This window comes from Ostrea edulis, chromosome 5 (assembly GCF_947568905.1).
Source record: "Ostrea edulis chromosome 5, xbOstEdul1.1, whole genome shotgun sequence".
Taxonomy (NCBI): Eukaryota; Metazoa; Mollusca; class Bivalvia; order Ostreida; family Ostreidae; genus Ostrea; species Ostrea edulis.
This window is the reverse complement of record NC_079168.1, coordinates 45,991,544-46,015,133: the sequence shown is the minus strand read 5'-3', so window position 1 is coordinate 46,015,133 and position 23,590 is coordinate 45,991,544. Positions and strand designations below refer to the sequence as shown.

General features: G+C 34.2%; 1 protein-coding gene across 2 annotated transcripts; it reads right to left on the bottom strand.

Moving 5' to 3' along the window:
- Positions 1–1,572: 1,572 nt before the first annotated feature.
- On the bottom strand, positions 1,573–20,098 carry LOC125650858 (AP-3 complex subunit beta-2-like). Of its 2 annotated transcripts, XM_048879414.2 has the most exons (24): positions 19,644–19,938; positions 18,963–19,038; positions 17,856–17,930; positions 17,504–17,760; positions 15,398–15,464; positions 14,485–14,667; positions 13,865–14,029; positions 13,621–13,718; positions 13,471–13,525; positions 12,563–12,634; positions 12,367–12,429; positions 11,921–12,053; positions 10,400–10,452; positions 10,181–10,204; positions 8,509–8,676; positions 7,814–8,063; positions 7,114–7,323; positions 5,708–5,976; positions 4,604–4,664; positions 4,319–4,440; positions 3,830–4,018; positions 3,097–3,139; positions 2,805–2,987; positions 1,573–2,581 (listed from the first exon to the last, which is right to left on the bottom strand). In XM_048879414.2, the coding sequence occupies exons 1-24, from the start codon at positions 19,772–19,774 to the stop codon at positions 2,289–2,291; spliced, it is 3,240 nt and encodes a 1,079-aa protein (XP_048735371.1). In that variant the 5' UTR covers positions 19,775–19,938; the 3' UTR covers positions 1,573–2,288. The 2 variants fall into 2 exon arrangements, with proteins under 2 accessions (XP_048735371.1, XP_048735372.1); XM_048879415.2 differs by lacking the exon at positions 10,181–10,204 and having other exon boundaries at positions 19,644–20,098.
- Positions 20,099–23,590: the final 3,492 nt, after the last annotated feature.

Sequence of the window (23,590 nt, the reverse complement as noted above, 5' to 3'; positions counted from 1 at the left end):
GTCTGGTTCCTCGTAATTTCTCCGTTACATTTGGTGCAGTAGACCAGCCCCAAGAAATGGCAGTTGAAAATGCCTGCAAGTGTATAATAGTTCTCTAAAGGGAAATAATTCGGACGTATCTCGAAACTTGCGTATTTTTGCGATCATGAATTCATTTAAAGAAAGCAACAATTCAATTATAGCGCACACCAATTCAGCAGAATAATGCTATGAACAATTTGATTAATGTGCACAATAATTTAGATTTTGAGATATTATTAATTAATTTGAAGAGATCTTTAATTGTTGAATTGTTGTGCGCATCAAATGAATTAATGATGTTATATAATAGGATTAAACATTCTTTTTGAGGAACTTGTCTATGTGTAAACTGGACATTTTACTCACAAAGCACTTTCATGTTGAGTTTGTGAGTAAAATGTTCAGAGTTAACACATCGATAAATTCTTCAAAAAGAATGTTTGATTCATATAATTCCAATTCGTTCCCTGTATTATCAATTTCAAAAATTTAAATAGTTTCCCCGCACTCAGTTATCTGTTTTACGGCGCATATGTATACATAGCGTTTTTGGATTTATTGATGGACTTTGTTAAGTCCTTCAAATCATTGTAATAATTTTGGCACCACCCTGAAAACAAACGCTTTATACCCCCTAGGATCATGAAATTTACAATTTAGGTAAATGACTACCTACTCCGTCTAAATATCCATTTAGTTTCAATTTAGCTTGAAAGCAAATATCATTTAAATACGTTTTGCACATAATACACTATACATGTATATATATACCAAGTTGAGCCCCACCCTGGATTCAGAACATCTACCCTGGGGATGCTGAAAGTTACAATTATGGTAGAGGCCTTCCTGCTCTACATCACTATGCATTTAGTTTTTCTTAAAAATATGCAGGTGTAGTTGATTAATTTTTGGCAGTTTTTGCCCCACCCCTAAGACCCATGGGGTGCAGGAGTCCTGAAATTTACAATTTATGTCCTCCTTGTCCCAAAGATGCTTTATACCAAATTTGAAAAGAATTGGAATGCAAGTTATCCAGAAGTTAAAAAAGCCTATTGTTCATAACTTACCAATTTAAACCCACCCTGATACCAAAATCCTTACCCCTGGGATCATCAAATTTACAATTTTGGTAAAGGACTACCTGGTCTTTCTAAATGTCTATTTAGCTTCAAATTAGTATCGATAGCACTAAAGAAGATATTTATTGTTTTACAATTAAACACTATATACCAAGTTTGGCCCCACCCTGGGGTAAGAACCCCTATTCCGGGGATCATGAAATTTACTACTTTGGTAAAGACCTTCCTGCTCCACATCACTATGCATTTAGTTTTTCTTACACAAGTATGGTTGTAGAGAAGAAGATTTTTGAAAATTGGTCAATATTTGGCAGTTTTTGTCCTGCCTCTAAGGCCCCACGGGTGCAGGAGTCCTGAAATTTACAATTTAAACACAAATTCCACAATGAGAATCCAACCAAGCAAACATCTTTCCATTGTACAGCATACTCTGAACTTGCAAATCCCTCTGAATGAAAACATCAACAGCGTAAATATTTTAATATGATTGCTTTTATAATTTATTGTTAACTTTTCAAATTTAAACTAAGTACAAGTGGATTTGGAACATCCAAACTGTATTTGTGTGCATGTATCTGTTAACAATAAATATGAAGTGAAGTGTGGAGTCTTTAAGAAATCAAAGAGTTAGACTAACAACACATTTGCCTTGCAATGATCATCAATTCCTGCTATTACAGCAGTCTTTCCAAACTAGTTGTAATGCACATCATTAACTATATTAATATTAAATATACAACAATTACAGTACATGTGTATTAATTATAAACACACTCGCACATACGCACATGCACACACACACTTACATGTATATATAAAATATCAATTATAAGTAACATCAACATCTGCATTTTAATTTAAGATAACTGAAATTGAAATAAATCACGGTTGAAAAATATCTTAATGTTACATGTATATACATATAGTTGCACATGCCCTTGACTTACAAAGAGTAATGTATAACGTTATTAAATGTCAGCCTCAAGTACACTGAAAGCTGGATTTACATGTATTTTGTTCTTATTCATGGCAGAAATACAACACTTTGTTCAATATTATTCAAGAGCAGACTATTCTATCATTAAACTCTGAACAGAAGTTGTAGACTTTCATCTAAATCAAATTCTAAAAAAAGAGTAATTTACACCGATTGTCATAAAATCCTTATTAATAAAATCCTAATTTTCTCTAGCTTTGTCCAAGTACAGATTTAAGGTCTTTAAGAAGCATAGTTCCAATGACCATTTTCTCACAGTTGACCACAATGCTGGCTGATTCTCCCTGCACATCTACGGACACAAGCACCAATACTCCCTCCGACATGGTTTTGGCGGCAAATCGATAGACTGTGTCCGTTTCATCAGACGCCACTTGTAGCATGTTGGCTACAGTAAGCACATTGGTAACAACCGACTTGGAATCATTCTTCTTTTCTGGTAATGTCACTTTTCCTGTGTTTTCTGTCATTCCTTTTAATTTACCTTTGAAAAAAAAAAAACAGGGGAAAATTATGACATCAGTAAAAAACTCCAAGCCAAACTGTTCAATGCCTCATAATCTTCAGATCAACAACTGCGTGAATGGCTATAACCATTGACAACCAATACAATTCAAATTCATAAATCATAAAATGATGCATCTACATGTATATGTGCATCTCATTGTGTGTACATCTTAAGACTATTTAGAATCAATATTCTGTACCTTGCTGCTGGGTGAAATCTTGGAGACCCATCGTGTGGGACTGAAGTAGTTCTCCCACAGGTGCTGTTATACTGACAGTAAATGTTTGTTCTAAAGTACAGATTTCAAACTTGGCAGGCTGAGTGGTATCATTGAAATTTATTGCCATCAGTACCGAGGTGCAAGCCCCATTTCCAAGTGATGCTACAAAATGCAGTATTTCTGTTCAAACATAGGTTTTGAAGTGCAACTTCTCTTTGTAAAACATTGTAAGAAAGCTAGTTTGATGTATATAATATCATTATGCAATTACCTATTTCTGGAAAATCTTGTATTTCCATTCCAGGTTGTAAAGTCTAAAAGTATAAAATGAATGAAAGAAAAAGTGAGCAAGCTCACATACCCCACAATGAATGACAATGTTTAATACACAAAATGAATAGCAATATAACAAATTATTTGCCTCTGTGCTACACTGTACTATTTTCCCGTATGTAACTTGACACTACTCAAGTTACATAATATTGTTTAGAAATATTAATTGTGTATTTACACAAGTAATATTTAATATTACAACAGAAATATTTTAATAACATATGGCTTGAAAATTGGTTTCATGCAAGTACCAAATAGTATATTTTGGCCAATCTTCTATGTTTAAAAGGAGCATAACTCCCAGGGGAAAAAAATCAAATCAGAATTTCCTGTAACTATGCACATTTACAGTCCATATCAAATAACAAATTAACATGATACTGTTCAGTGGCCAAACTGTTAAGTTCAAAATGGACATAACTCCCAGGGGAAAATTTCATCTACACAGTAAATCCTTATTAACTACAAAGTTTCATGAAATTCTCTTGAACAGTTTCAGAGATGTTAGCTGACAAGAACAGGACTGACAGATGGGTCAAAAACATTATACCCTCCACAATTTGTTGCATTGGGGTATAATAATATACTGGCAGGGAAATGTGTTGCATTATCTGTACTACAGATTATTTAACACACTTATTTGTACTTAAAAGAACAATGAAAGTCCTTACTTTCTTCCCTATTTTTATAGCTGATAATTGGTTGTCTCCATGATTTGTTAACGTCAACTCTATGGAGACCATTTTGGGTGAGAACACAGAAACGGTCCTGGTGAATTTGTAAGTAATTCCTAGCCCCTTGCCTGTCATCCTGTTCAAGAGTTCGTAGGACTTTAAGGGAATATTCATAGGCTGAACAAACTGAAAGTACATAAAACCAAATATGAATAAAGAATCATTCATGAACAACCTCTTCAATTCAAATCTGCATTCAATGTAATTCATCATACACAAGACACTGAAAAGACAGATGGTGAATACTCCTGTATCGGTATAGATTTTGATTTCACATTCGAAGATTATTAAAGAAATTTTAAACATGCAAATATTTATCAGATAAATACTTGCACTGTAATGATTTTCACATCTACTGAGGGGGAAACCCTCTTTATAAGAGAAATTTTTATTAAAGTGTAATGGTATTTGACTAGGAAGACTCACATTTGAGGAGCTGCTTGAGGGCGTTTTACTGATGGACAAGTTGCTCATGGCGCTGGCCATGCTGGGGGTCAGAATATTGCCTGGAGTACCCCCACTGCTGGACATACCATTCGTGGATCCAACTGCATTGATAAAGAAGTAAAATATCATAATTCTAGAATACTTTTTGGGAAGCTTATAGAGGACTTTCTCAAATTCTACCATTACACATTCCCAGGTTGGATTTAGAGTTACATTGTACAATCAAAGTCGATAAATCTGAAGGGTCATTATAATCTTGCTTACACAGGTCTAGATCCAAAAGTAAATCCGCATTATTCTGAGCCTCGGCTTCCTTTGCTGGTTTCTGAAAAGATCATAATGAATGTTGAGTGAACATTTCTTTCAGTAAGATGTACACTGTATATGCATTTCATCCTGCAACCACCCTCCTTACTAACCCAATAAATCAAAGCCATAGTTGGTCGATGCCCCAAATAAGCCTTGTGTGTTCTACTTTTATGCAACATGCTCATGTTTTTCAAAGTTTACATTGTGACATCAGAGACACAGTCACCAAGGCAACACTTTTAAGCGTATGTTACCTTTCGAACAAAAAATTCGCAATTATCTGCAGGTAAAATTAACTTTAATAGTATTGTGTTGCAGGATAAGTGAAATACACTGCAACTGTTTGAAGTGATATTTGGGCTCAGGTCTTGCCTTGTCCACTATCAAATTTTCTTACCCTTAAAGGGGCAGGGACACAATTTTAGCAGAAAATTTTCAAATTTTATTTTTTCCATTTTTATTGCTTACATTGCTTAACTAAAGTAATTCTAAAGGTCAACAAAAAATTTGAATATCAGTTGTTGAATTATAAGTGAGATATCACTGCAATTTTTTGTAATGTAAACAAGGTTCATGCCATGTTTTTGTTTACATTAGACTGTTATAATAGAAAATGGCATGTTTAAAACAAAATGAGATGTGCCAAACACTAGAACCTATTTAATTGTGTTGAATTCACTTATAAAGTGAAAAAAATCTGCTTTAAATGAAACTTTTACAAGGTTATTTAACCTAAGTAAACAAAAGCATGGCACGAGCCTTGTTTACGTATTAACAAGGACTTGTGACCTCTGTATCTCCCATGTACCTTGACTACTGACATTGAAATTTTTGCTGATCATTAGTACTACCTTAGTTAAACATTCTAAAGATTAAAAATCAAAATATAAAATTTAAAAAATTTCAGCTCAAATCGGGTCCATGTCCCTTTAACCAAATATCACATGAACATACAATGTAGATGCAGGACTAAAGTGTTTCATATACATCTACCTGGAAGGTTGTTGTTTTAATATCTAGATTCAATCAAGCTCTTAGTGTGCTTTTGTTTATATTTACTTTTTTGCTAGTCTTGGATTTGGGCGGAGGTGGTTTTTCCTCCTCACTCTCCTCTGAGGAGCTTTCCTCTTCTGACTCCGACTCCTCCTCACTTTCACTTTTCTCCACCTTGACTGGCTTCTTAGGTACACTGTTTTTCTGAGGAATATCAGAATCATCTGATTCTTCTTCCTCACTTTCGTCAGAATCATCAGACTCTTCTTCACTCTCTTCATCACTTTCGTCCTCTTCCTCATCCGAATCCTTACTTTCCTCATCCGAGTCTTCGTCTACAAACGTAAAATTGACAAGATACACAATAACTAAGAACACAATAACTAACTATTGCTTTACTTATCGTATTCTGTTGAAAGTTTTTCCTAAGTTTATTTTCACCTTTGAATTTGTCATTTTCTAATTAAATGTCATTTCAAAATTACATAATCCAATCAATATTTGGCTTGTTATAAATACGCCCAATGATGAGAACAGAATTTTTTTTAAAAAGGGACAAAATTAATAAATATAAATATAGTAAATATATATATGAGATATTATAGTTCATTCCTGTAATTCTATATGATTTAATGACAAGTACGCACAGAGACCCTGAAACATTCTAATACACCAGTTACAAGCTTTTACACACTTCTTGCATGATTCATTTCCCACACGAAACACTTCTCACATAAAATGTTTTTCATACAATACAACATACTTCTATATGCTTCTCACATGGCTTGCACAGAACTATTCACAAGCTATGCATGAACTGATTCACACTCTAAATATCATCCTAGCATCACAAAACCATTCAGTGCTTGGTTTTAAATGGGTATTTTCTCTGTGTCATTTTCATAGATCTACCAAAACCATGCACATGTAGTCCACCACATTGGATCTTGAAATTGATCCTGATTTTAATAATAATGTGTGTAAATGTACAAAAATTCTTAAAATCTATAGGATATTACATGTTATATCAAATTGCATTCACAAATTAAATTCCCCATTATTCTAGCAGTTTTTCCTAATAGATAAATGTTCTAAAAGCAAAACATTTCTCACAAGAAGCGACACTTTTCTTACACGAAACGATACGGAACTTCCACAAATCTATAGGTTTAGTCGCACATATCAGAGTCTGTACATGTACATTGTTTTGCCAAGAAACAACCAATTTACAACTGCTTTTGAAACACGATAGACATTTTACCCACCCTCTGAACTTGATTCAGTTTCTGAATAGAACCCTCTCTCTTTTGAAACACGATAGACATTTTACCCACCCTCTGAACTTGATTCAGTTTCTGAATAGAACCCTCTCTCTTTTGAAACACGATAGACATTTTACCCACCCTCTGAACTTGATTCAGTTTCTGAATAGAACCCTCTCTCTTTTGAAACACGATAGACATTTTACCCACCCTCTGAACTTGATTCAGTTTCTGAATAGAACCCTCTCTCTTTTGCTGGCGTCTTCCTAACAGACTTCCCAGTGACCTCTGGGACAGGAAGTTCAACATTCCTCACTGATGGATCAGGGGCCTCTTCTGGCCATTCAGGCAGGTCTCTGTACCCTGTAGCTTTGTTGTTCAAAATGTGTGAAAGAGTTCCCAGCTGATACTGATCCTGGTCTAAAGAAAACAAATGATGATAAATTACATCTAAAAATAATTTCTTGTTGCTTTTAGTAGTACCATGCATATGTATTCTGCAAAACATAAATCTGAAGAAAACAAGATGTGTTTGTGAAACACTGATGACCCCAGTGTATGGCAGCAAATTAATTCTGGTACCAAAAGAAAGGTCTTGTCACAAGGTATACACATGTGAAATATGAAAGGCCAACCATTCAAAAGTTATGGCCAAGGTTAAATTTTACAAAAGTAGGTCACAAGATCAAAACTTTTGGTACCAAAAGAAAGGTCTTGTTACAAGAAATACACAAGCCCGCAATATTCAGGGTTATTTACAACCCATGAGAAAATCTCAAGACAAAATGCATTTATGGATGGATGGCCAGACCAATACATGGACAGAGTGAAACCAATGATACTCTCAAGACTTCATTTGCAGGGGGTATACTCGGGCTTTAATTCTGAGTCAAAACTTCTATTCTCTTACCTTCAAATTTTGATTGAAGAACAGGGGCAGGTTTTGTAGCCAGAAGTATTTTCTTAGCATGTTTGGCCAAAGGTCCTTTCTCAACTGGCATGATTAGTTGTCGAAGAAATCTCGACCTGTCCCTGATGTCGTAATTCTGGTCATACTTTGCTAAGTTGAATACATACTGACACAGAAGACGGGTTTGTTTAGAGTTGGTGAGACAGAGTTTGGCTGCTAAGTTTAAAATTTGCAGTTTGACTATATCCTCCTGCAAAATAACAACACATCATCTGACACATTCAAACCTTCATTTTACACAAACATTGTAAGTCAATGAAAATGATTCCCCATTATTTTTTTTTTCTTCATTTTTTATTTTAGGGAGTTATGCTACACCAGAGAAATTTGATCTGGATGAAAAGTGGAGGATATGTACAACAATAATTTGAAATTGAAAACTTTCAAATTTACTGTATTTAGTCAAAAAATACAGTTTTAGTTGAAAGCAAATCTGAAAAATTTAAAACCCCAGATGGACTCGAACACACGATCTACAGTTCAGCAGTAGTTCCCTATAACACATTTTAATAGAAAAAATCAAACACAACATTTAAAATTATGATCTTACTAGTGATGTGCCAAATTTATATGATAACATAAATTTACAATTGTCATATCGAAAGTTATTTTGACATGTATAGTCTATTACCTACCTCACTAATGAATGTTTTGGCCATTTTTCTGAGGACATCAGGTGCTATCTTTGGCACCCTTTCACTGTATTCTCCAATCAACCACAGGATACTGGCTCTTGCCATGGGAACGGTGATCTGGTCTACCATCTTGGCCATATGTATTATGATGTCCTTATGTTCTGAGGACTAAAACAGCAAGTCTAGGTATTCATCTATATTCTATTATCAGAAACCTTCAAAAGTGTCTCGGCATTAAGAAATAAGGGAATACTACTGTACTGCAATGTTCAACTGAATTCAAACTTCACATAATTACATGGAATGATGCATAAAATTTCATCCAGAGGAAGGACACGGCTAACGAGAGAATGAAAGTGTACTTCTGTACAGTGTCACCTCGATATACGCCAGCTTTTGTCCCAGCCTTTTTTGGCATTGTGTTGAGAGTGGCATTATAAAGAGTTTGACCATTTTAGTTCATCAATTTGTTTAAAAAAAAAAAGATTGATCAATTAATGAATTATTATCCTTTTACTGTCATCCACATATGACAAGCTATGTATATGCACGAAATTGTTTGCTTTAGTTCTTGAAACTTCGTTAAATAGTGGGATGTTCTGCGCTGGCGCATTTGTAAAACACATAAATATATGTACAACCATTTCATTTGTGTTGTGGTAGGTTCTACCACGACTAAATATGTTGGGCGGTTGACAAATACATGTAATGGTTGTAACTTTTTTCTGGAATACAGAAACATGACGTTACATGCATCAATACATACAAAGGTCACATGGTACTAAAAAAAAATTTCAATGACACACTAAATTTAGATTCGTTACAATTCAAGGGACAGACCAATTATGTATAATTATGGCTTCTGATTCCGGGTTGTTGGCAATGTTATGGGGGATGTATCAAGGTAATTCAATCTTTTGTACCTGAAAACACTTGGTGGACGGAAATAGGCAAGTTTGGTGTTATATCGGTTTTTTAGGAATGTACGGAGATCTGTTCGACACATTTCAATGGCAGTATGCAGGGATGGTGATACAACGAGTGGCGATATATCAAAATGACACTGTACATGTCTATGACACTCTTATATACTGTTGGGTTAATACATATACCTGGTATCTGTATATATACATGTATGATAGTTTACAGAATAGAGTAATACACATAAATGTGAAATAATGTCTGCAAATGTGTTATAAAAACAAAGGTACTAAATAACTTATAAAGGAGTCCCCATCTAAAGGCTTTCTAACTTGGACAGTCAATATTTCATGCACTCTATTTTCAATGCAGTAAAGCACACAAAAATTGCTACTGACATGAACAATTTGCAAACTTAAAATTTCGGATTTTTTTGCGCATTGCATTTTAAATTTTGAACATATCAAATCTGAAAAGCAGCATTTCCCCTGAAATAAATGGAAAGTTTTAATGTGGATGTGTTCCCTCCTCAACATGCACAAGGGAAGAGCTTTATACTACGGTATTCCAGTTTTTCTACTGAAACATTAAAAGCATCACCTGACAGTTTTCATATAATTATGTATACTGTATTTATGCTGCAGTGATATAAATTCAAAAGTGGTAAACATTCGAAAATTCATATTTATCATAGAAAGAGAGGGAGACAACATGCTTTATTTTTCTACCCCTCCACCATAATACAATGTACCGTTTTGTGTCCCTTTCCTGTTGACTAAATTATGAGAATACAGAATTGATTTAACCTCAAACAAATACATGTATGTACATTTTTTAATCTGTAGAAATAATATAAAACAATTTTTAAATCTAGAAAATCTGGAAATGATTTCACACAACTACTGCTTCATCCAGACAGGTGGGATCTGGAAATGATTTCACACAACTACTGCTTCTTAGTTACACTCACCTGCATCTGGAGCAACTTTTTGATCACAACAACACTTTCGGCAACAACACTCTCTGCAGAATAAAATCAAATGTACGTGAAAGAAAATGCAGCAGTAATTGGCATGTAAAGGGCAATGGAAAAACTTTGCATAAAAAATATTCTCTGAAACACAGTAGCAATAATGGCAATCTAATTAAAATGATACTTGTAATTCCGCTCCTATATAATCTACCTCAATGTATGACAGAGGAGCTATTTCTAATCAAATTGTGATAAAAAGCTTTATTTCCTATATAGCTTGAAAGACTAGTTCTGATTGCAGTCTTCACGAAAACATATAAAACTTGCTGGCAAGTAGGACCAGTGAACTGTCTGAATCTATTGGCCCACAGTAAAATTTACTGGCCCCCCGAAATTTTTTAAAGTACATGTTTATCACATACACTATGGAATGTATTGTATAATTGTACATTTGATTTACTGAACCTTTAACAAATACTGTTATTACTCATATCCATCCTAAGACATCCTTTCTGTCGAAACCATAAAACAACACCATATATGGTATTTTCTCTCTCTCTTCTCTTCACCCACAAACAAGACTACAAATTCACATATTTGTCACAAACATGAAAACAGCCTGAGTGCACCTTAGGAAGTCATCTTATCTATCAACATCAAATGTAAATGATTGATTAATTCTATAAACTACAGAAATGCATAAAATCAATGATAACTGCAATTGACGAAATTCGTTTTAATTGGACAATGCAATAAAGCAGCAATTACCGGTGTGCAGTGTGATACAGAACTCGACCATTTTTGTTGTTTCAACAAGTTGTTTGTTGAATATTCACGTGATTTCTTGGCAATTACAAATATAGTTATCGTTCTTTAATTTAAAAAAATAAACAAACCATGATGTCCAAACACTTACTTTATGTGATATTTATCAATTTATTTTGATTTTGATGGTTAATTTATGCAAATAAGACGTTTAGAATATCTAACTCCAACATTATATTTAATTTGACTTACAAAAGGTCTACAAGCCCATCGGACTTCTTGATTTTTTATTTTCACATAAAATTCACGGGCCTCGGTATTTGGACCACGGAGTTTTCGTGAAGACTGTGATTTATTAACAAGCTCAGTGTAAATTTCTATACACCTTACTAAAGCTGGTAAATAAAGTTACATCACAATGCAATGTGTATCTACACGCAAAGAAATAAAATTTAATAATATTTTTTCCTTCCAAAGTATTCGTCACAATTCAATGTACTGTGAGGTTATGTGTAATATTTACCCCAGCTTGTAAAACATGCAAAATATCTGACATGAATTAAAATAATTACAGGTAATATCATTTGGTTATGTAGGAAAGAGATTTGTTATCAAGGTCCAATCAAGGTTTTTCATGGATTTTACCCCAGGTATTCTATACACCCTCCGTCCTGCAGCCCCAAGAAAACAACCAGGGTCAATACATGTACCCATATACCCTTGATTTGGACTTGCATAAAAATAGAACCTTACCATCCCTGTTGGACATTAAATGGACTAATCCACTCAGGCAGGTGTCAGTAATTTCTGCAATGTTGCTGGCACAACGCCCAATGGCTTGGATAGTAGCTGCAGCAAATTCCTTGTCTGTGCTGGTCACATATGTCTGTAATTGTAACAAGAACACTAAAACATACCTATCATACAAGAAAGGAGAGGTTTCAAATACATGTAATATCACAAGAGAATGATTGTTATACCAACATTTCAGAAAATAAATTATCAAGTATTCCACCATGTGTAAACTTTTGGGAATTGTAATTTAAATGTAAATGTTATTTAAATGTTTTACACATAAACACTATATACCAAGTTTGACCCCACCCTGAAGTCAAAACTCATACCCCAGGGATCATAAAATTTACAATTTTGGTAAAGGTCTTCCTGCTCTATAGAAATGAGATTTCAAATCAACTGACCTGGAGTTCTCTCAGAATGATGGAAATGTTAGTCTCCGTAGCTAAACTGGTAAGAATCTCCAGCTGTAAATTTGAGTATATATAATATAGCTCAATGAATTGCACTTGTATAAAAGTATATATAATATAGCTGAATGAATTGCACGTGTATAATTGCAAAAGAAAATTCAGGTAGATCACATAAAAACCCACTTACCTTTAGCAGTTTAACGTGAGTTGGGTCACTGGATCTCACATAGAAACTTTTCAAGTACGGTTCAAACATGTCCTGATGTGTACAAGAGATCAGTTAGAAACATAGCATACTGCAACTTTAAGTACGTGCAAGTAACTGTATAAAATAACATATACTCAAGGTCAAATTTGAGAAGAAATAGCATGTGTGTCGGGTCTTGATCTTGGTAGAAGTGTTGTTCTTTGTGATGTAATTCACCTTTGTGTGGACACACATGTATCTACTATGAAAACATTGAAAATTAGAGCTGTCTTGATGGTACTAAACACCCCACCCCTATCCCAGGTTGGCCCAGCCAAAATTGAGTACATGTACATTTGAAAAATATTTTTCCTAAATAACATTTGATATAGCCACATGAACCTACATATATCAAACACACCTTGCAAAATTATTGCTTGCACCAAAATTTCACAATCCCAATCTTAATGCCCTTGAACTGTTGAATCATTCTAAATTACATTTGACGGTATTTACACATAAATGCATTAAACAGAGCAACTGTAGTAATGGACATTTTTTGTTGATATTTATCACTTGCAATATGCTGGGATAAGACATAATAAATCCTATCGGTGACATGCAAATGAAGTAAAAATTGTCATATCAGCAAGTCTGTTTGCTGAAGATGAAATCTACATCAGATGCAACATGAGTTGAAAAAAAGCTCACAAAGACGTGTCAATTTTTGGTGTGTGTTCCACTTGACATAAGATAAGAACAGGCCTATACGCCGTTCTTAACATTGTGTCAGCCGACATACAGATGTACAAACATGGTGATACCAGTATATACTCCTCCCCAAAACTTTATGGGGAAGATATTTGGACCCTACAATGTAGTTTGTGAGAACTTATAATGTTCCTTACCTTTCTAGCCACAGTCATGGTGGCAATGTTGCTGAGAACAATATACTGGACCTCTCTACAAAAGACAAAGCACACACGGGGAGATTTTACACCAGTAAAAACATTCTGAAACATTATGAATCCGTAGTCTGAAAGCCTATAAATACTTACTTGTGACCCCTTAAAAGACGGATTAGTGCCTTCCCAACAACCCCAACCTCTGACTTCGGAGCACAGTGGTGGTAGAGCTGAGCCACTGACATAACAACCTGTAGAAAATTGCAGGTTTAAACAATGAAGTTCAAACAAAAGGCAAAACCAGTTGCGCTGATACACTAAAAGCACAATTAATGTCACTAGATGAATGTTATTCTGTTTGTTTTATAAAAAGAAATTAGTTTAACAAATGACATACCGAAGCGTTACGGCTGTTGAGCAGAGGTTTGGCCTGCCTAAGTAACAATCGATGATCAGTGTCCATCATATAAGGTTTCTTTTTGGTATCCTTTTCATCGTCTTCAGCTTCATCTTTCTCATCATCTTCTGATTCATAGAAATTTCTACTTTCTTCACCTGTTCCCTGAAATGGTCAAAGAATACGAAAATTTGAAGAAAATGGTGCATCATGAAATATGTTACCCTATAGGGTAATTTGTCGCCAGATGTTGTTTTTTCATAGTAACTACAGGTGACTCTCGATAACTCGAAGTACAAGGGACCTTGATAAAACTTTGAGAAATCGAGAGTTCGAGATTGGGAAATTGAAGGTCCGCCGGTATGGTTAATATTTTACAGTAACCGGAAATGTTTACGAACAAGATCATATGATATCGTTTTGACATGTTTTCCTTCATAACTGAAAGTTACCTGTATATGAACTATCCTACCATCTTTCTATGCACATTGACATCTTCCAAAACAATTGGTAGAAAAAATTTTCACAGAACAAATACTTCAGACTTCATTTATGCATGAGGCAGTTGCAGCTGTTGTATTGAAGCTGTCAACATTATACAATAATGCTAGGTAACTTACATCCTGGTTGGGTGACACAAACTGGGTTCTAGCATAGCGGGTCATCATCCCAATAATGACCACTTGACCCCATTCTTCTACATCCACCAACAGGTTGCACAGCTTACGGTAATTCTTGTGAATCAAGTCAATCCTTTCTGGACACACCTCCTCAAAGGCTTGAATGGCACTACCAGCTACCAACTAAATGCACAAAAGGCTCATTTATAGCAAACACATATGGTAGGCAAATCTCACACAGCTAACTTTCGTGAAGGCCATTGACAAGTGGGGCTTCGACTCAATAAATATTTTCACTCTATAACTGAATAACTTGGAGTTTTCCCAAGATCGGATCAAAATAAATTGGGAATTATAAAATTGACGATCGCTTATTACTTTTGGTTGCGCAAAGAAGACTCATGTCTCTAATCCCTTTTAAATAGGTCTTAACACCTCTAGCTGTAAATAAGGACAATTTGATGATTCAATCATATAATTCAATCATGTAATCTGTAGTGTTGTAAACTTTTTTAAAACCTTCTTTATAAGCTATCTTGCTGTTATGCCCTCTGGGCCCAAAATTGGAATAAGCTTATCTTATCTATAAAAGAATATTTACATTTTTTCAGATAATATAAGATTGTAGCGACCCTCAAAGCACAATTTTCAGGTCGGGAGTTTGACATAGATAAAAAAAACTTCAACCTTCTAGAACCTTATCAGCACCCAGACCAAAATTGTACATCTGAAGCTAGAATAATGACAGAGTACATCCATAGATGGAATATCCTAGGAAGTTTGGTCTATATAGGACACATTATAGCACTAAAATTTGTCTAAGGGATTATTAACAAAGAAATGCTTAAAAATCAAAATATAGCAGAATGATATTCTCAAGATGATTGTATTCTACAAGATACAGTCTACTTACTGTAGTTTTGTCCCCAAGTAATTTCTCGATGACTTCAACTAGTTGTTCTTTATTCTCAGGGTCAAGGCTAAATCAAAATTAAATCAGAAAGCATATGTCAACGAATGTATTTGAGTTTGAATAAAATAAATACAAATACATTTAGCTGACAATGCACTTTAATACAGTACAGGTGACTCTCGATAACTAGAAGTAGGGACCTTGATAAAACTTCCAGGAAATCGAGAGTTTGAAAGATCGAAATTTGAAAATTGAAGGTCTGACGATATGGTTCAGATTTTACAGTAACTGGAAATGTTTACCAACAAGATCATATCGTTTGGACATGTTTTCCTTCATATTTGTCAGGTACTTAATTTGATATCAAAATAAAGAACCTTATTTTACATTAATAAAAAGATTTCAAAGTTTATGTATTTATTTGTTCTTTAATCATGCTAAGATAGGCTTACAAAACAAAGTTCCGAACGTCAATCTCAATCTTTACCACCAATAACCTCATGTTAAATACACTAAAGAAGTACAAAAATAATTTTTTAAAGGTTGAATTTTCAGATTTTATCTTTTCAGCATATAAACTTGAATATCTGAGAGAAATATTTGATTATGATATGCTCAATTCCCAAACTATCGGTACTCGGTGCCCTAGCCAAGCAACCCCTCTGATAATGCATGGTAAAGGAATTGGAAGATCAATTAATTACCGTAGTTTGGTAGATACCAGGTATCAATATCAATGCATGCACTCCTTTAATTGTTTAACACTGACCATAATGCAGTTTGTGTTTGTTTAATTGCAAGCACCCCTATTTATGAAAATTGCAGGTAAAACAAAAAACAAACTAACATATCTACACTGCAAATCTTAATACTTTGTGAATATTCATTTGAATATTTAGTTCACTATATCTGTTCGTTGATTAAGAAAATACAGAATACTGATGTATATTACAAGTCTTACTCAATCTCCATAAAATGTTTGCATTAAAAATGCTCTATGGTTTTTGACCGATTGTATAACGACATATTAAAAATATATTTTCATATATAAAACAACAGTGGTAAGTACTCTGTACTGCTATTTTGTGATTTAAACTCTCACCCTTGTTGATTTTATTCCGATTAAACCAACATTAACACTTCGATACATTCAAATGTTGCAGGTTCTGCGGCAAGAAAAAATTTCAGGCAGAAGTATGCATGTACAAGTCGGATGTAGACTTGTCAAAATTTCACTCCCAAAAAACCAACTTTGGCAAAAAGAGAAAAAAAATCAATCACTTCTCAGGCCCCGCCACATCTGTTGAAAAGGTACCACATGGAATTTTTTTTTTCAACTTATATTTATTTATGTAAATGAGGGAAACTTTTGTGTTTTAGATATTTATGTAAAACTTTCAAAAGGTTTTAATAAAATTGTAAGTATGTTTTTGATCAAATGATTATTGAATGAATACTTATTCACGTGCAAGTGTTTAAGAAGAAGAATTTTCAAATCAATGTCAGCAGGGCATATCTCAAAATTACAAAGGTTTTTAAATGATCAAAGCAGAAGTCAGACAGTGGCAGTGATGAAGATTATGTTTCTTCTAAGAAAATCAAAATCCATCCTTATCCTTGAAAACAGTGATTAAATGGGAGAAGGGATTCAAAATTATCATGAACAATGATCATCATTACTTTAATTTTGTTCCCTTTATAAAATCATTACATCAATACACCTCAACCGACTATTAAGTAACTGTTGACAGGCTGTTGTTGTCATTGAATCTGATTATTGATTTCCCTAATTTCAATGGTTTACATAAATCACACAATTCTAAAACAGTTCGGTGTATAAATAAGAAATTACAGAATGGGTTCTGAGTCAGTTTTGTTTGACTTGAGAAAGGATCTGTTGTGGATTCAGGCAACAGATTCGTTCTTAGGTTAAACAAAATTGATGTTGTCCTAAAACCCAGTCAATAATTGTGTAATGGCCATGAATAGAAAATTAAAAGGCACACTACTCAAAGTACTGAATTACATGCAATTCCCTGTCAGAGCATATTTAAAATTGCTCATATATTACATGGCATCTACAGTATCTTGTATTTCATCTTTTACCTGTAAAGCTTTGGTATGGCATGGGCTGCAGTCTTTCTTACATATGGTGACATGTCCATTACAGCCTCTTTAATGGCCAGCATCATGATAGGGGAGATCATAAGGACTCGAATACTGGACAGAACTCTCAATGCACTGGCCCTAATCAGCTGATTGGGGTCTTTCAGAGCTCGCTGAAATGTACTGATGGACAGAAGAGCTAAGTCCTGCTGCTCCTCTGCGTACCTGGTCAGATACACATACACTAGTTTCTTGACCTGTAAATACCAGATTAGCTGTAATGCTAAAGAAAAGCATATAGAACTAAACAAACAGATATCATTGAATTTTAAGCATGAACAAGTCATCTTGCCTCTAAGTTTTTGGATACAACATTTTTCACAACAGCAGGAAATAAATCTGAAGCATCTTTTCCTTTTGCCACCATCTGTAAATGATAAAACAAAGTTCTGGATTTTAAAAGAAACTTCACTTCATGTGTGCAAAATTTTGCTTCCTTTGAACTAAATTGAATTAAGGCAGTCCATACAGAAATAAAGTAAAATACATACATAAAACAGTCTTAAGTGTTTTACATGGATAATATTTAATGAAAAATGCCCGAGAACGAATTTAAATTTCTACCGATATCTAGTAGGCTTCCATACATTTTCATCAAGGCATGTGTTTATTATCACGGGACTATCATGTGACATCATTTTTGAACCAACAAAAATTATAGCAATAATCGCAAAAGTACAACGACATTGGCTATATGCAGGCCAGCCCTATATGCAGGCCGACCCTTTTAATATTGAAAAACAAAGCTTACTTTACCTTAACTGAAAAGCCTTGAAAGCAAGTTCTCCAATAAAAGGAAGGAAGTTTGATATGCATCTAATGCAGCATACTTCATAATTTTTGAGAGTATGCAAGAGATTATCAGATGAGGAAAGGGGTTTCTTTTTGTATCAGATGTTGCTCCTAACACTTTTCTGATATATCAATGTAATATGAACATAAATATATAAACTTCAAATACCACCATACACTGTACATCGTTGCACTTTTACATTTACTTAATTATGTAAATTAAACGCAGTGATAATCAGGATCAGGAGAAGATTTAGGAGCAATTACAAGGTAACAATATAATATGAATATCACCTTTGCGTAAACTATATACGAAAAATAGAGAGTGATTTGATATGAAAAAGAAATAATATATGATTATTTGACAAGAAAATTTTTCATGCATACTGCTTATCATTTGATAATGGTAGTAATAACAACAAAATATTACATTTTCCTCGTGATACAACTATAAGAACCTGTACGTCGTGACATACTTTTTTATTGTGACATCATATGGTGCAAAGTGCACTGGGGTACATTTATATACAGCACTGTGATTGTTCTCGGGGACCTGAGAAATATTTAACATCAAACCAAAAAATCATAAAATATGAACAAACTATACCCCAATTATTCTCTTCATGGCATCTAACTTTAAGTTGTCTTTATTTCCATCTAACATTGCTTTTAAATCTTCATGCCTGTTAAAAAAAAAACAAATATTAATCATTAATGGATAGATACAAGTTTACAAAATAATATCAAACCTAAGCGTAACTGATGCGGTATACATTTCCCACATACTTTATACAGGCTTGGACAGAAACAAGGGGGACAGTAGTCTAAAATATCTGACGAACAAAAAAACATCAGATATTTCGGACTAGGGGAACAGGAGAGACCAAATATAGATTACCCCCTTGGTTCCACAGAAAATATTGTGAATCCATCTTATATATATGTACAACAGTTTCAAGAACAATATCTGTTTGAAATTTAATCACACTTTTGGTACACATTTAAAATTTCTAGTATTCTTTTCTCTCTCTCGCTACTTAAACTTTATGCCCAGGTATTGACCCGATTTGAAGTTGTGGCATTGCAACTGTCAAAACTAATTCATGTCTACTGATTGAGCTCAGCCGTAAAATAGCTGAAGCTCGAAAGAAATATAAAGAGAGCATCAACATAGAACAATGCAGCATATAGTTATAAATGTTTACGTAGTTAAATATTACGAATATCATGTGTTTTCACTTTTCAGTGTTCTGTAATACAGAATAAACCCAGCAGACTGTGTCTGTACCGTTTGAAATTCTCATTGAAGAAGCTGTTGCTCGCAGGATCATTTGAAAAATCACCCTCTCCGCTACCGGTAGATGGGGGTTTGTCACTGCCAAACCCAGTGCTACCCATCTGAAAGCTGTTGGACGTCATTTTCCAAAAAGCCGCTACCGTGGCAGGTGTTCCCTGTTTTCAATGGCTTCTGCAATAACTTCCGGTGCATGGGTGCGTCCGATTGAATGAACAAGTGCACTTATTAGGTCCTTCCAGTTGTGAACGGTTTAAATACAAGATACTAGATTAGTGGAAACTAGTGGTGTGGGGACATGTCCCCACTTTATAGTCTCTCTCATTTTTCTTCTTCTCACAATTCGAAAGAGGGTGTTAGATATTTTTTTTTAGAGATGTTCCTAAAGTTGTCTAAGATAGTAACCCCCCCCCCTTTTACAATAGCATATATGTCTACACGTATTTTCTCTATTGTAAGGACGTTCTCAATAAACAATTTTCGTCGGAGAGAGAGAGGGAGGAAGGGGAGAGAGAGAGGGAGAAAGGGGAGAGAGAGATTCCTTCTTTTAACCCACTTTAGCGTAATATGATTAAAACCTTTTGCATGATTTTTTGTTTGTTTTACTTGAACCAGAGATATTATATCTCATGTTTACAAAGTACATCCATGTACAATGTATTTGTAAACATATAAAAAAAAGATTAGCACAGGGTTAGTGCTGCGTATATACGTAACTACATGTATATACTAGCAATTACCTAATTAATAAAACTCTGCGCTTTCTAATCTCTTATCACACACTTAAGACATTATTTTTTCAAATGATAACAAAAATATAAAAATTTGCCTAGATTACATAATTCTTTTGTATTTATTGTAGTCGATAATTTAAGCTCTGATTTTTTAAAAATACCTTCTGATATATTCAATCCCCAATTCGAGAAATCGAGGACAATTTAATACAAAATGAAATTCATTCTCTGTCTTGTCTGCCATACATAACTCACATATCTAGTTTTTCTCTTAAATGCAGCGTATATATATATATATATATATATATAAAGTACTGTTATCAATACAATATTGCTGTTAATTATTAGTCAGGTAAACCAAGCCTCGGATGTTTACAATCCATTCTTCATTATTTTCAATTGTACTTGATAACAAGCTTGTAAAGTACTTTTATTACGGTTTCTTAATTTCTTTCAATTTATCAATATTATCTTCTTTCTTTCTAATACAAGCAGAATTTACCGAATTTACAATAGATTGTATCGTTATTCGTGCTTTGTCTAACCTTGTCAATAAGATTAGCAAACATTTTCTATACCTTGTCCTGTGTGAAATCCCTATACCTCATTCCACTTTTAATATGTGTATACTATCATCTTTCTGCATTAAATCTAAATCATTTGTTTCACTAAGTACACCATATTAGATAACGCATTTTCTCTGAGATGAATAATGTTTCTGTGTTTCTACAAATTTACAATTATAATTGAACAATATTCCAAGATAGTATAACTGCAGATTTGTAGCTCTCTGAAAAAAATATTGGGGCCTGGAGGTTTTAAAACTTTTACCGTACTCATACTCAAACTCAGCCATGTTTGTTTTGAGTACAACTCTGAGCAAGCTCCAAAGCATACTCGAAAAATCTTGAGCATGATCCATTTGAATATGAGGATGTTTTATGAAAGTTTTAACCATCACCTTTGAGTATGGGTACGATTTAGAGCACGGAGTTCGAGTTTGAGCATGAAAACGTACTCAAAAAAGTTTTAAAACCTCCAGACCTGGTTTACAGCAACCAAGATAGTTGAATTGCTTAACAACTTGTTCAATACAACCGCTGTATGTACAACATTCGTTATAGTATATAAACTTTTACAGTTAAATTCCATTCCGTATCTGAAGTTCGATCGATGGACAAATGATTTGAGAGAAACTGGCGTTCAGTGTCATACATAGAAAAAAAATAGTGGTGATAATATGTCTCCTTGAACGACACTAGACGAGATTTTGAAATACTCCCCAAGTAACCCATCTTCGCTAGCCACGGTGACGCTGTTTGTGTTTGAGAAACACCGTGGAGCGTCACCCTTGGCTAGCGAAGATGTACGAAACCAGTTGTACATGATTTGATATTATCATACCAAAACTTAATCATACAAAATAATTTTCATTGAATACCATGTTAACTAATCTTAAGCCACAAGTTTCTCAAAATAGTCGGACAGCAATAAAGTTTTCTTTTATTAACCGGAGTCTGTAAAGCGACCCCCCCCCCTTCCCTTTCTTAAAGAAAGAAATATCTTTTTAATTATTCAAATTATGAAAAAACATCACTGAAATATATAAATTCATAATCAATAGATACATTTGAGACGAAACCATTGTCACTTGGACAATGAGAATTTAAAATCTATTTAATATCTACCATGCAATTTCAGGAAATCGATTTATCGATTTGAAGAATATTAGAATCATTATATCGACAAAAAGGAATAATTTTGAATATCAATTGATACCATCAGTCCTTAATGCAGCACCTGTATCAACATCGGCTATGTGGGAGACTGCTTGTTTATATCACAGGCACATGAAGCATGGACACCACTAACACACACACACACCCCACACACACTTTCTGATTTTTAGGCGGCAATAATTTTCCGAAATGTGTGGATTCCTTGTCTATCCCATTCCAATTTCGATTTATGCAATCGTTTCGTCCTTTTTGTAAGCCTTAAAGATTGGCCTTCTACCGGTATAATAAAATAAACCCTTTTGTATTTTGTTATACCGGTAGACACTTAGATTTATCGACGACGTTTTACCTATTAACAATAATCATTTTCATTCATATGTCAATTCGATATATCCCTGTGAACTCGAGATAAAAGACGCCACAGGGTCCTCCACATCTGCTTCGTACTAAAGATACTGTATTAAAAAACGAATATTAACGGCAAACTAACAACTCAACTTTATGACAAACGGGATTTATTCAGTTCAGGTCTCCATCGTCAACTACCTATATTTATGCACCAATATTCCATTATCACCTGCATATCGTGTTTATATCTCTCAACTGATTCGATACGCAAGAGCTTGTTCTGCGTATGATCAGTTTTTAAATCATCCAGGCAGGCTACTGACAAACAAGTTGATTTCACAGGGGTTTCAATGTCTCGTTTAAAGTCAGCATTTCGTAAATTCTAAGGTCGATATAATGATCTAGTTTGCCAATACAACCTATCATTGGGTCAAGTGTTATACCGATTGTTAGGCCGTTCTAGGCATACTGAGTACGGATTACTCCGTGGTTTACCTGATCAAGACATAGGGCTCACGGCGGGTGTGATCGGTCGACAGGGGATGCTTATCCCTCCTCCCTGATCCCACCTCTGGTATATCCAGGGGTTCGTGTTTGCCCAACTCTTTATTTTGTATTCCTTACAGGAGTTATGATTATTCGTTATCTTCATCTTTCATGACATACGTAATATATTACTTCTCTGAGAAAAGGAATGTTACATGATTATCCAGACGTAATATATATATATAGGCTATATAAGTAAGTAAGTAAATAAGTAATTTATTTCCAATTTTGGGCCCAGAGAAAAGAGTGATTATCCAAAAGATAGATGAACAATAAAATTTACAAGTTTATGATTAATCAACTTTTCTACTTATGTAATAGGGAAAATTTTCAATAATATACATCGATCTGATTGATTTGTTAAATTCAAAGTTTTCCTTTTATTTGCCTCTGTAAGTTGATGAATCACAATAGTCTGATTTGTTTCTCTCAAGGTTATGAGTCGGTAATGTTATTTGGGTGAAACTGACTGCATGTCATGTGATTTGTTTTTAACAGTACAAACGCACCATTTTTTCCTCTGGACTATTAACTATCAACGAATGATAATTCTAGAGAATCACGAATGAATATG